This window comes from Nipponia nippon, unplaced genomic scaffold, assembly GCF_047370975.1.
Source record: "Nipponia nippon isolate SJK-2023a ecotype South Korea unplaced genomic scaffold, ASM4737097v1 scaffold_6, whole genome shotgun sequence".
NCBI classification, from domain to species: domain Eukaryota; kingdom Metazoa; phylum Chordata; class Aves; order Pelecaniformes; family Threskiornithidae; genus Nipponia; species Nipponia nippon.
The window spans coordinates 9,267,829-9,281,033 of NW_028262380.1; the positions used below are offsets into that span (position 1 = coordinate 9,267,829).

Consider the following 13,205-nt stretch of genomic DNA (forward strand, 5'->3'; position numbering starts at 1 on the left):
GTGAAGTCAGGGTGCTCGAAGCAGGTTACACGCTGGTGGCTTTGGGGTACCGGGGGAGCGGGTGCGTTGCCCATTTGCTGTGCGAGCCCTCAGGCTGAGCCAACGCTTTGCGTGGAGTTTCTGTCCCATCCCCCTTCAGCCCGCTCCCACTGCCTCTTTTCAGAAAATGGGCCAGAAAAAGAAAATGCACGGGTGCGCTGGCGGCGCAGGGTGCCGCTCCGGAGCCGCACGGGCGCACCGCCGCGGGGTTCTGAGCGAACTTGGATCCCATCGATACGGGAAAAGGCCGCCCGCTTCACCCCGGGACTCGGCGGGGGCCGCCGCCTGCCCCCAGCGGCTCCCGGCCGCCCCCCTCCCCTGCCGGCGGCGGCCCCCCCCCCCCCCCGCCCTGCCCAGCCCCGGGGGCCGGGCGCGGAGCGGAGCGGGCGGCGGGCGCGGCCCCCCGCGGCGGCGGGGCGGGGCGGGGCGGGGCGGGGCGGGGCGGCGGGGCGGGCGGCCCGGCCCGGCGGGCGGGGACATCGCGGCCGCCCCGCTCCGCGCCCGCTCCGGGCCCGGCAGACGCAGGAGCGCCGCGGCGGCGGGCGGCGGCGGCGGAGGCTCGGCGGGCGCGCTCGCTCCCTCCCGCCCTCCATGCGCGGTGCGCGGCCGGCCGCGGGGCTTGCGCAGGTAGGCGCCCCGCCGCCGCTCCGCGCCCGGGCTGCGCGCGTCCCCTTGCGCTTTTTTCCTGCCCGCACCACTTTTTTCCCCCTTTTTACTACTCTTTTCCCTTTTTATTATTGTTTTTTGTCCTTTTTCTCCCCCGTGTCGGCACCAGGGGCGGGGGGGTTCCTCCTCCCCCTGAGCGCCTCTCTCCCTCTCCCGGCAGCGCGGCGGCGGAGCGGAGCGGTGAGCGGCGGCAGCATGCGGCCGGGGGATGTCTGAGGCGGGCGGTGCGGCGGCGGCCGCGCTGCCCCGGCGCCGGGCCGGAGGCATGCGGGCGGCCTGGGGCTCCGTCTGGTGCCTGTGCCTGGCGGCGGCCGTCGGCGGGATGCCGGCGGGGCGGCGGGGCGGCGGCGCGGCGGCGGAGAGGAGCGGCGGGCAGCCGGCAGGTAAGGCTGCGCGGCCGCGCACATGTGCTCCGCGCTGCGGAGCGGGAGGGGAGGTGAGGGGGGGTTCGGCAACCACGGGGGTCGGGTTTAGCGCTACAGGTCCCCCCCCTCTCTCGAAGGGGGACGGATGGAGCCCGCCGGGGCCGGCTTCGGAGCGGGAGTTGCAAACGCGGCGCCGGGCCGGGGAGGCGGCAGCCGGGCCGGGGTGATCCTGCTCTCACCGCCGCTCGGGCAAGCTGCAGAGGTGCCCAGGTGGGGAAAAGCTGCTTGTAAAACGATCCGTGTCGCCTAGGAGTCCTCTCCCAGCGGTGGCAGTCCATGCAACACCCGGGGGTTGACCCCTCTCTGCGCTGGGGAAGGGAAGGTGCCTCCGTAGGTCTGTAGCGCATCTTCAGCGCACATCGGAAATGCGCTGGCTGTGGGTCTTCGGGTGGGAAAAGTAAGGAAGGGTCATTTATATCCACATCGTGGGAGCAAAACTGGAGCTGCGACAGCTCCGGGTGCGCACACGCTGGATCGCAGCTTAAGAAGTGCGGCGGTGCTGAGAAGGGAACAGCATTTCGGGGAAGCCAGTAAAGATCTCCCCTCGAGTGGCAGCACTGCAGTTGCAAGCGAAAAAAAGTTAACACGTCGGACAAAAGCTGATTTTTTTTTTTTTTTTAAATGTCGTGTCTCTCTGATACGCCTCAGCTGCTACCTGAGTCCCTGTTTATTTTTCAAAGCTCTTTAATGGAAGGGAGCCCCCTCGCAGCCCCCCGTCTTCAGGATTGCGTGTACCCGGCAGAAAGTTTCCATTGTTCAGGAAAGGGTTTGAAGCCTGTTTGCCAAAAAAGTGACAGGGGAATAAATGGGCTTCGTGCAGGCTGGGGGGTGGGGGCATTACTTTCATACCCCTTTTGGTTGAAGCTATAAATCACACCGGGGGTTGGTTTTGTTTTCAAGAAAGTCCTAATAAAACACCAGATTCTTAGTGTAACTCGTTTGGCTCATTTTTCACAGCCAAAAGAATTGATTTATGGGGCAACATCTCAGCGACTTGGTCAGAGCAGATGAGGTCGGTGCGCGGGAGGAAGCGAGCAGCCTGGGCTGGTCACAGGGGTGGGGAGCGGCAGAACCGACGTGTCCCCGGTTCTGTCCATTTTAGGCTGAAATACGTATTGGCACTGTCACTTCGGGCACAGTTCAACCCACGGAGGTGGGGAGCAACCTCGGTGGCTGCTTTGGCGGTCCCCTGGGTTTCCACCTGCATCTTCGGGTTGATGATGTGTTCAAGTGGGGCTAAACCCTTCCCGTGCTCTAAGACACCTTTGGACGTTAAGGCTTTAGGATGCTGTTTGCGTTGTAACAAGTGGCGTACCCGGGGTTCACGCTGAGGGAAGTGTCTCTCTGGTGCTATCTTTAAACTGAGCGATGGGTTGGGATTTCCCGGGGCACCGGTGGAAATCCTCAGGACAGGCTCTCTTACTGCTCTGTCAGCTTTCTCCAAAGTAAAAGCGTTGCTGTCAAACCCCCCTGTGTTTCCCTGGGAGCAGGATTTGGCCCTGAGCGGAGGGCTCCCATTAACCCCAACGCCCAGCAATGTCTCCAAGGGTCGCCCCGTCACTGTGAGCTGCTGGAGGTCCCATGGGTGGGGGGCTGCGAGGGCAGGGGGAGCCTTGCGATGCCGGTGGCTCTCTTGCCACCGACCACGTGCGCGGGGAAGCGTGAAGCCGGCGCTGCTCGCCCAGCTCCGCGCCGAAGCACGGGGGCACCCGCTGCCCGTCCGACCTGGGGGGGAAAAGGTTGTGCAAAAGAAACTGTAAAGAATATAAACCTTCAGAGCCAAGTAAAAACACATTTTACTTTTTCAGTCTTTTTGAATTGAATGGTAAAAAGCAAATTCTTTCTCCTAGTCAAATGGGCCATGGGGTATTGGCTCATTACTGAGGGTTGTTGTTCGTTGGGCTTTGCATTTACAGTCTAAGGCCTTATTTTCCATAAAGGGGCTTGGAAGGATTTTTCCCCAGTGATCTAATTCTCCACACGGGGCTGTGAAGGCTATAACAGCTACTGCTTTGTGCCTATACTCAGCTACATAAAACACACATTGAAGGGAGGCATTCTCGAGGTATGTGTATGTTTGCTAATATGAATACTCGCTATTAGCGGAGGTGGAGGGGGTGCAGGTTTTAACATCTCCGCAGGGAGGTGTTCGGCTGTTGGCAGGAAGGAGGCAGATGGCGGGGCTGTTGCTGAATAGAAGCTAAACTAAAAACACCAGGGGCCTCATCTGGGCTGAGTTTCTCTTCTCTCCCTTTCTCGGGGCTGCTGCAGGAAGAACAATGTCAAATTTTCCCCCCCCTCCTTTTTTTTTTCCTTTTTTTTTTTATGAATGAAAGTAGAGAGGCGAGGCAGGATTGAATGTGTTTGTCATTCAGGGGCTATGACAGAGATGATTAGGGAGGTCAGTGAACTCCTTTGCAGCCTTGAGCATGCGGTCACTCTATTCAGCAGCCACAGAATAGACATCAATATAAAAAAGCCCGTCCAATTTGCATTAGTATTCAGATAAAGATATTACTTAGTACGATTTGTGAATGTCAAGTAATGCTGGCTGCTCTTAGAGAGCAGACCAACTGAAATGGCAGCGTTTTGCTTTTAAAAACTTCTGATAACCAGCCTGTCTCCCGTAGCTGGTTTGTATGTGTCTGTCTGCATACGGTATACGTGAAAAAGGGCATTTCTGGGCTTCTTGGGATTTGTATTGCGCTAGTTAGCCGCTAAGGCTATCTGTGTGCATTGAGAGAGTTTTATAGAGAGCTGGTTTGTGCGGGAAGGGGAGAGCTCTCCCAATCTGCCAGGAGCAAGAACTGAAGTTTCCTTGTGCAGTGCTGGAGTCAAATTGTCACCCAGAGTTACTGCACAGGCAGTCTTCAAGCCAAAATAGCAGAAAAGGTGCCGTTTCGGGATTTCAAGTTGAATGGTGGGGCACATACCGGTTCCTGTGACTTTTCTGCCTGGAAAGAACTGGTGATGCACTGGTTGCAATGTTTTTCTTCATGCAGCTGATGGCAACCTGGGGTCCTGTAGCCCTCCAGCGTGCGTCCAGCGGCGGGTCCAAGGGGTAGGGTATGGCGATCCACATCGCTTTGCTTTGTGTGTCTGAGTGTTTCAAAGTTCACCCTGAAATTGTAAGGGTATTGAAGGGAGTGCCAAATGGCACTGACCGTTCCTGCAGCCGGCCTTGGGGTTTACGCGTTCAAACCCTCTAAAAAGAGTCTCTTATATATTGGACGGTGCTTCCTACTTCGTGCCTGAGACCAGAAACCCTTTAGATTCAGTGGGCAGCTCTGAGCGGTACAGTTTGGAGATTAAAAGTTGATCCATTTGTTCTCATTAACAGCAGCAGCTGAAAAAGCTAATTAAGTCTTTAATGTTGAAACTAGCATATTTTACTGAGCAATAAAATAGAGGATGATGAAATATGGCTGGCTTTTTTTTTTTTAAAATCTATTTCTACCTAGCAAATAGTTTGCTAGAAAGTCTGTTCCAGTGCGGAGACTGACTCATTAATGCGTTCGGTACTAGCTGTATAGCATCCCGTCTTCTACGCATATTGACAAGGGTCACTCCAATTAAATCTGAGGGTTTTTTTCTTTTAATTAAGACTTTATTAACAACCACTGAGTAGGGAACATGATGAAAGTAAATCTGAAAATTGTGTAGCGAAGTGTTGATCTTCTAATTAAATCATGCAATTAAAGTAAGCCACTCTGACCAGCATGTTAACTTTTACGACTCACTCCAACAAATCTTCAGCACTGTTTGGGAAAGCATACCTGTCCTGAAGCCTGCCTGAGCGTGATTTTTGAAGTTAGGCGAACACTAAAGAAGTTTTGATTGCTGCATCCCTGCTGTATCTGGACCATTTCCATCCAGTGGGACCCAATCTGCTGCCTGGAGAAGGCTGAAATTTCGTGTGAAGCTAGGGGAGGACTTTTTTCCCCTCAATAAGGCTGGAAAAATTTTTTCCTCTTAAAGTATGGTCAATAAAAGTGACCTTTGATAGGCAACTATATGCTTAGAAAGCTGTCCTCCTTGAAAATTCGCTGCATACGTCTGCTATTTCAGTTAAAGACCCTAAAAGACAGGGAATCACCCCAGTTTCTGAGCAGTTAATAAAACTTCCAGTTTACAAAAGCATTTGGCCAAGATGTTTCTGACCGTGATCTGTCCGCTGGCACGCAGAGCTGTGACTGAAAGCATTAGCTGAACCTTAATTTCAGCTAAGGTTAAGGCATGGCCTGCTGGTAGGTTTTTCTGGCTGGTCATTGAAGTATGTAGGATCCAGTGCAGGAGGCTGGGTGTGAGCCCTGAGGCTTCAGAATAGGTGGAGAAGTGGCCATGTTCTCATAGTTTAGCTTTTGGCCATTTTTAGTATCTGTGGAGTAGAACCAGCAGGAATGTTACAAATTCAGATATTTCTACTAAAAATACAGGTGAAATTACCTTGCCAGTCAGGCGACTTTTTCCCAGCTAGGCTGGACCTGATACACAGACAGTCTATTAAACTGACTTTATTTTTATTCTGTTTCCCTGTTTGAATAGACTTTTCTCTTTTTCCTAGTGTGCTCCGTGCTTGTAACTTTTCTGATGTCCTGGGGGTTTGTCTGGCTCTGCATACCTGTTTCTTCTTTTTTCTGACCCTTCAAAGAAATAAAAAAAAGGCATCTTGAAATTACCTGCTAGCTCAGCACCCTCCAAGCCATTTGGTAGCATGGTTTGATGGAGCTGTTTCAGTGTTTGCCGTTTCATCTCTTTTAATACCGCTTAGTTAATAAAATTTATTCTTCTCCACGTATGAGGCTGGATGCCAGAGAGGATGGTGGCTTGGTAAAAATTCACCATACCTCAGTTTTTTGCAGCAAATGGGACTGCGGTTCAGCAAAGCCATTCCTGGTATGTATGTGAAAGCGGGCTGCCTGGGCTGCTAGGAGGAGTAAATCCGACAGCACCCCCTATGCAAATGCGGGGCTAAAACCATGTCTGAAGACATGTACGATGCCGACAGCATGTCAAAATACCTTGTTACACTCTGACTTTTTTTTCCTTGGCCTCCTGCATAGCTTATCAGTTTACTGTTTGCCCCTCTTTTGGCTGTTTATCTGGTGATCTTGTTAAAAAAAAAAAAAAAAAAAAAAAAGTACTTTTTCTCTGAAGTCAGGCTGACAGTCCAGGTGCCCCCTTTCCGATATGCTCACAGCTCAAGTTGCCAAGTGCCGTAGATATGATTTAAATCCCTGGATGTGTGAAGAATGGCTTTTATTCCTGCGGTGAACGCGGTATTCCTGGTGTGCTTACCCCTAGAGTATCTGCTCCTTGGCTTGAATGACCAGGAAGTTTCTGTAATATCAAAAGCAAATAAGAACTGTGAGATAGGAGCTGAGTAAAACCTTGGGTAAACTTCATAGTTAAAATGTGAAAGGTAATCAGATGTAAACCTGCCCTGTTGCTCTGATAGGCTATCTGGGGGGTTGTCGCATGCAGGTGGATAGGGACTAGCCAGGTAGTTAAATCTTTTTTTTTTTTCTTTTTTTTTTTTTTTTGCTGTGACACTCAGGTTACACAATGTAGCAAAGCTTTGTTTTGAAGAATAGCAGCACAGTCAAGTAAGAAAACACTTTTCCAGTAACTGCTTCAGTTTCAGATGTATTCATCTAAAAAAGATGTGGTATTTATTGCGGAGGGGGAGGTAGGTCTTGTGTGCTGGCCTTGCTTTCTCAAATCCAGAAAGCAAGGGAAGATAAAGAGTTGGTTAAATAAAAAGGTTATATTAAAACTTGGAAGGAGATTTCTTTATCACGCAGAACTGTATGCAAAACAATTACCATGTGCTTACACGTTTAGCATCTGTGAGATTCTGGGGCTGTGCCATTTCTGCAGGTTGCGAGGGGTTAAAAGTATTAATGACTCAGAAGCGAGAAGGGTTCCAAGTTTTCGGGTGAGGAAAGGACGCAGTCTAGGATCGCTCTCTGCGAGCCAGCGAAGCTCTGCGAGCTGTGGTGTGTGCCGAAGGCACTCTTCCCTGGGAACGCCGCAGCATGAGGACCCCAGCGTTGGTGTTGGCACCCAGAGGTTGTACCGTGAGCTGTTGAACAACCTGACAATGTCAAGCTGACACATGGCAGCATGTTGGTTTGGGTTTTTTTTTCCCCTCTTTTCCTTTTCCCCCAAGGAGCCAAGCCATCGCTGCATCCCTTAGTTTGAGTATAAGGTTTTTAGGGAAAGGGAGTAACAGGCAATCATGGCACACCATGGCATGCCAGAGACCCGTGAGGGTGGCTTCCCAGCTCCTCCTGTTTGATAACTGATGAAAGTATTTGTCGGCTTATCTTCATTTAATGCTTTTTCCCTGGAAAGTGGAGCAGTTTACAGTTGTGCCTTTATTGCACCAAACTACCTTGTGCTGTTCACAAGGAATCTTACCAAAGTATTTCAGCTGACGTAGTGAAATCGGTAAAGCTTTGGAGACGAGATCACTGCTAGGTTATAAGAAATGGGCTAGTACCCAGAAGTAATGGAGTTGAAGCATTTTGGAGTTGGCCTGGGGCGAGTTGGGTGTATGGGAGTCAGCAAAATAGCTGGGTATTGCTTAGGGGCCAAACCTTGTGGTGGTTATGTGGTGCGTACGTGAGTTCTGACTGATGCCAGGAGAGAGGAGCAATGCAAAGTAACAGGAAAGAAGTGGAGAACTTGACTGTCGTAGAGCTCCGAGGAGGGTGCTGAGGATGAGAGCATCTCTGAGGCTTCTCTCACAAAAGGTGGGCAGCACCTGGCCCCTGCAGAGATGGGGTGCAGACGTGGTCCCAGTAGCAGGACCCGCGTTCCAGGAGCCATCTGGTCCCGTGCTGCTGGTGGTGGATCTTCAGAGGGACTTACTGGGGGGTTTCGCTGTGGCATGGGGCAGAGAGCAGCACGGGAAGCCCTCAGGGTGTTTCTGCTCTGGGCTTCAGGGGGTACCACAGGGCAATGTGCATTACCCCGGACTGACAACTCATCCCCCCTTACTCACTCCCCCTGGGGAAGGCAAAAAACGCATCTGTGGGGGCTTTTCTTTTGAGGGCAGGGAGCTACGGGAGGTGTTCCTGGATTCAGGTGATGAGACCAGCCTTTACCAACCTTACCCTTTCCCTGTCAAAAAACTGAAAAGCTTCCAAGAATTGGATTTTTAATTTTACTTTGATGCTTGGCAGAGCTTGTAAAGACCCTTTAGGGCGAGTTTGGCTCCCGGTTCGGAGGGTTGTTGCTTTGTTTGGGGGTTTTGCCATTCTCTGCTGCTCATAGTCCTGTAAAAATAATAATGAGGTCTCGAGGTCCTGATCTTGCTCCTATTGAATCCTAAGCAAAAAAGCCCCCATTGATTTCCAAGGGAGCAGGCTGAAGCCCTTCACAGATCGTGGTGGGAGCAGCTATTTAGCATAAGCAGGGATTGTTTGGAAAGTTTTCTAATGACCCAAACATTTTAACAAGCAGAGGAAACTTGGAGGGTAAAAGGGCTCCCCGGTTTGGGGGTGGGGAGATGCCCGGCACTGCTTCATGGGGGCCATCCCTGGCGCTGGCTCTCCGTGACCTCCCGTTCCTCTCAACCTGCTGTAACGCAGACCTTCGCTTCTCGTCCCACTTTTTATAACTCCAGCTTTGATGCAAGCCAGCGGCAGCATCGCAGCCCAAACACGGGCCCCAAAGGCAACGGTGATGGCCACCGTCTGAGCCCCCCGTGACTCTGGCACGAGTCCTGCGTGGAGCCGAGCCGCAGCGCCGGCCGCCATCTCCTCATGCCCCATCCTCCTTGCCATCATATCAGTGTCGGCCGGCATTAGCCCCCAGCGCCGTGATCTGCCAGCCGCACAATGCGCCGGGGAAAGTGTTAATAATCCCCCGCGGGGGTCTGCAGCGAGCCGGGACCGAGCCGGCCCTGCCCGTGGGCAGGATGGGGCTGCCGGGGCCGCTTGCACGGGGACAGGAGCTGGCGGAGGAGCTTTCCTGGCACTTCATGGGCAGGCAGAGCAAGGGAAAAAGAGTTTTCTTAGAGGGTTGGTTTTGGGGTTTTTTTTCCATATCTCCCCCTTTCACGTGCAAGACTCAAGCACAAGAAATTCCGTCCCAGCAAAATATTTCAGCAGCTTGTTTGGAGACTGTAGGTCTTGAACTAACCAGTGATTTGATTTTTGTTTAAAATTTTTTAACTTCTCTATATAGATTCCCCCGGGCAAGCATTTTGTTTCTATCCCGTAGCAGGATCTGCGCAAGGTGAGCATGCTGATTCCCCGAGATGTGCTTTGGGAGATGGGGGTATCGGGGCTAAAAGTGAAGAGGAAAAACCAGTTGCAATGGGAAGATTAGGGAGTTAAGAGTGTGCCCTGACAACTAGCATCTGCAACCAAAGATAAATCCTCCATCAGCCTGTCTTTAATTAAAAGTATGATTGGAATTAGGCATAGTACCATCTCTCCTGATCTGTATCATGTGTATCTGTATGAATAAAGCATTTTTGGGGAGGGAGAAGAGAAAAACACCAGATTTTAATCTTCCTTTGGTAGCCGATATGTCTGCCTTTTGAAAGGGCATATTTCTCCCCGTCTTAGAGTACCCAGGCTTGTTGACAGTAAACAACTGTCACTTGGCAGTTTATGAAAGAAGAAGAGTGTTTAAGAAAACATGTCCAGTTTAAATAGTTATGTTAATAGGCTGGAGATTCATGCAGAAGTGGGGGGGCTGGTAAATGGAGGTGCATAAATTAGCTGGTATTTACTGCGTGAGAGATGAGCTGTGAGTGAATGCAGTTGGGAAAAAAAAATAAAAACTATATTCATTTTTACAGCCGGTGTGTTATACATGATTTCGCAGCTTTCTGTGAAAGCATTATTTTTTTTTTTTTCCAGGGAAAACTCAGAAAGCCTCTTTCTTGCAGCGTGCGGTGGGTTGGGCCCCGGGAGGCCCCTGGGTGGGACGAGCCGCAGGGCTGGGAGCCCAGCACTCCCACTGACCGGTCCTAATGCTGCTTCACGCTCCACGGGCAGCGCTTAGACCTTGCGGCCGCCCTGACGTGTCCTTAGCCTTTGCTTCGCAGGGGTGATCCGAAGAGGAGACTGCAAGGAAACTCTGCCTCCCAATCCGCGAACTGATTAATTACAGAAAGGAAGGAGAAAAAGAACTAAGAAATGGCAGATGGTGTCCTCTCTGCATCCCTGCCCAAAGTTGCTACAAATCCATCACCCACCTTCTTCTGAGTTAAACACTTGTGAACACAGTGAGTGATGAGCGAGCGCAAAGCATTTGTTCCAGCTCGGCCCAAAGGCATCAGTGTCAAAAGCGTAATGAGTGAGGGCCTGGTGTCAGGCACTGGAAATCTGTAATTAAGCGTAAAAATAAGTTTCAGGCTTTCCAGGCTCCTGATTTCCCTGGCTTGGGAACAAGGGTATAAGCGGCTATTGGGGGGTGCTGATACTAGTCTTGAAGATACTGGATAAAGCCACCCTCCGGCACCCCCAGCTCCCATCCTAGCTGCGATACAATATAAATACAGTAAATACTGTGGAGTTCCAATAAACACAGTGTAGGTACTGTGTTACAGATACTCCAGCTTTCCTTCAGTCTTGGGTATCTCGGAGGGAGGCACCTTGACAGCAGCAACTTCTCTTGCCCTTGTTTTAGGTAGAGCAGAGAGAGCTGCGGGAGCAAATGGGAACCCTCAGAGTACAGACGAGAGAGTCACACTTAATTCTCTTTTGGCCAGTGGTTCAATTACTATTGCCATTATTTGGACAAGGAGGCAAAGGAAACCCAAACCTGAAGCCTCCTGCCGCAGAAATGCTGTGAGATCTGCCCAGGCAAAAGGCAAATAACTCCTAGAAAGTGTTCATTGAGTTGTACTGGGACTCCAGCCTGTGTAGTATTTAGTGAAGGAATGAGATTTCTGCGTCATTTTTATGTGTAAGCATGCTGGGACCTTGGGATTTGAGAAGGCAGTGGGCTTCTCCATCGGGAAAGTTTTCATTGTTTGGATGGGCACCACAGAGGTGGCGGGGGGGGACAGCAGCGGTTCTCCTTTGCCCCGTCTCCCTCGGTGCAGTGGCAAAAAGGGGCAGGTTTGTACCCACCGCTCCGGTTTCAGCGGTGGGTCGCTGCCCGCCTGTGCTGGATCTGTTGACCCCACGCAATGTAAATCCTTCCTGGGAGGAGCCGTCTGTGCGCTCTGAACAAGGTCATCTTGTGGGTGGAATGTGTTAGTCCTGGCAAAAAGGGCCTGAAACCTCCTCAGGTGCTTTCAAAATACGTGTAAATGTTTGAAGTGGAGGTTTTCTCCCTCTCTGCCCCCCTTCTCCCAGTGCATAGCAAATGAGGTGTGGACAAGCAGTGCAGTCTTTGCAGTAATAACTTCAGCTGGTGCTTGAGCCTGGCTGTTTTGGGGATGAGAAGGAGCAGTTGGAGGAGCAACATGTGGTGTCTGTGGGCAGGGAGGAAGAGGAGATGACTCTGAATTAGCCACCCGCCCTTGGAAAGAGAGTGGAGGGGCCAGACTGCTGTGGGCAGCTCTTGCTCCACTTATGGGTGTATACATCCACATGGATAAATAGGTGTAAATATGTGGGGAGGTTGTCTAACTTTATGTCTTCACTAGTGCTACAAGGTGGTGGTTCATCCACCCATCCCACCCAAGGGAGCATGGCTGAAGCTCAGCTTCGGTGCCTGACTTTTAGACAAATCCAGCCCTCAGGTGGCTGCTGGGCTCAGTTTTTATCATCCATGTTTTCTGTCTGCAGAAGAGAAATGGCTGTTTTCTTTCTTCCTTTGCTTGCCTGTTGCAATGACTGTTCCTGCTGCGTCCTCACTCGGATGCTTGGGTCCTCATTCACAGAAAGAGAAAAAAAGCTGGGAAAATCAGACTGTGGAGGACAGGGCAGATGTCTGAAAGTGCCTGTGGAAAGTCCTGCCATGTCCTGCTGCAGGACACTGGAAACGATCCTCTGCAGAGAGTGCATCTCCTTGCAGAAGCATGAAAATAGCTGTGTATAGAGGTGTCTCGCCTGCTTCTGGCGTTACTGGAGCCTAACGTTGTACAGCTCGTAGAAGATGATTGTTTGGGAGCACTAAAACCGAGACACGCATGACTTCCTTGAACTCTCTCTTAATTTATTACGTGCAGTCCGAAACCCGCTGTAATAGATACGGTTGCAGGAGACCATTAAAAGGTCCGTTCTGGTGAACCTGATGCCCTGCTGTTGCTGCTGGAAATGATAAACCGCGTTTGGGTCGGATGGTATGCGATGCCCTGTGTGTGCGCGCGTATGCATGGAAGCCAGTAAGTCCTGCTAATTTAGGGATTGTTTTCCAAGTCTGTTTTCTATAACTCTGTAGACTTAATACAAATAAAGAATGGACCAAGTTTCCTGTAAGAAGCGCAGAACAAACGCTAAGCGTGGGATTTGAATGCAGAAAGGTGAAAACACAAATGTATACAGAAACAGCAAGTCAAACAAGCTGAAAAAATATTGTAAGGTTGATTTAACAGAGCAGTGAACTCAAAGCTGTCTAATCCCTTTAGCAGCCTTCTTTAAAGAGGAGAAATAAAAGAATTTTTGACATCCACTTTTTTTTTGCCATCTCTCCCAACTCTTTCTACTAATGCTGAAGGGTAAGAGTTGAGTTTAGCACAAGGACAAAGTGTTGCAGCTTCAGTTAGATGTGCTTTCTAAATAACAAAATCTTCATTTGTCATTTGCGACTTCAGATTAAAGTGGATCAGACTTCCCAAAAGGAGATTACTGTTAAACTTCTCCAACTTGGGTACCTGGCACCTAAATCTCGCTTGAGGCACTGAAATAACAGGCTTGGTTTTGAAAGATGCTGAGCCAGGTCAGGCTCTGCATTTAAATCACTTAAGCACTCTTAGAATCTGGCTATTCATTTTGATGCCTAGATATGGATTTCTGGGCTTAATCACTGACCTTTGCATTTCAAATGTTTGGCCTTTGTTTTCTTTACTAAGTATGCAGACAGTGCAGCCCCCAAATTTTTATTTTTCCTTTTACATAGCTGAAAAGAGCTAGCAGAGAAGACTTGGAAGTTCTGCATCTT

General features: G+C 50.6%; 1 protein-coding gene across 5 annotated transcripts in view; it reads left to right on the plus strand.

The window, feature by feature from the left end:
- Nucleotides 1-898: 898 nt before the first annotated feature.
- The window catches only part of FGFR3 (fibroblast growth factor receptor 3), a 58,187-nt gene continuing 45,880 nt past the window's right edge, over nucleotides 899-13,205 (plus strand). For 4 of the 5 annotated variants that reach the window (XM_087736290.1, XM_087736291.1, XM_087736292.1 and 1 more), the window contains exon 1: nucleotides 899-1,088. In XM_087736290.1, the coding sequence (XP_087592416.1) occupies nucleotides 914-1,088 (175 nt within the window). In that variant the 5' untranslated portion in view covers nucleotides 899-913. The remainder of the gene's footprint in view (nucleotides 1,089-13,205) is intronic. The other variant, XM_087736294.1, reaches the window with a different exon arrangement.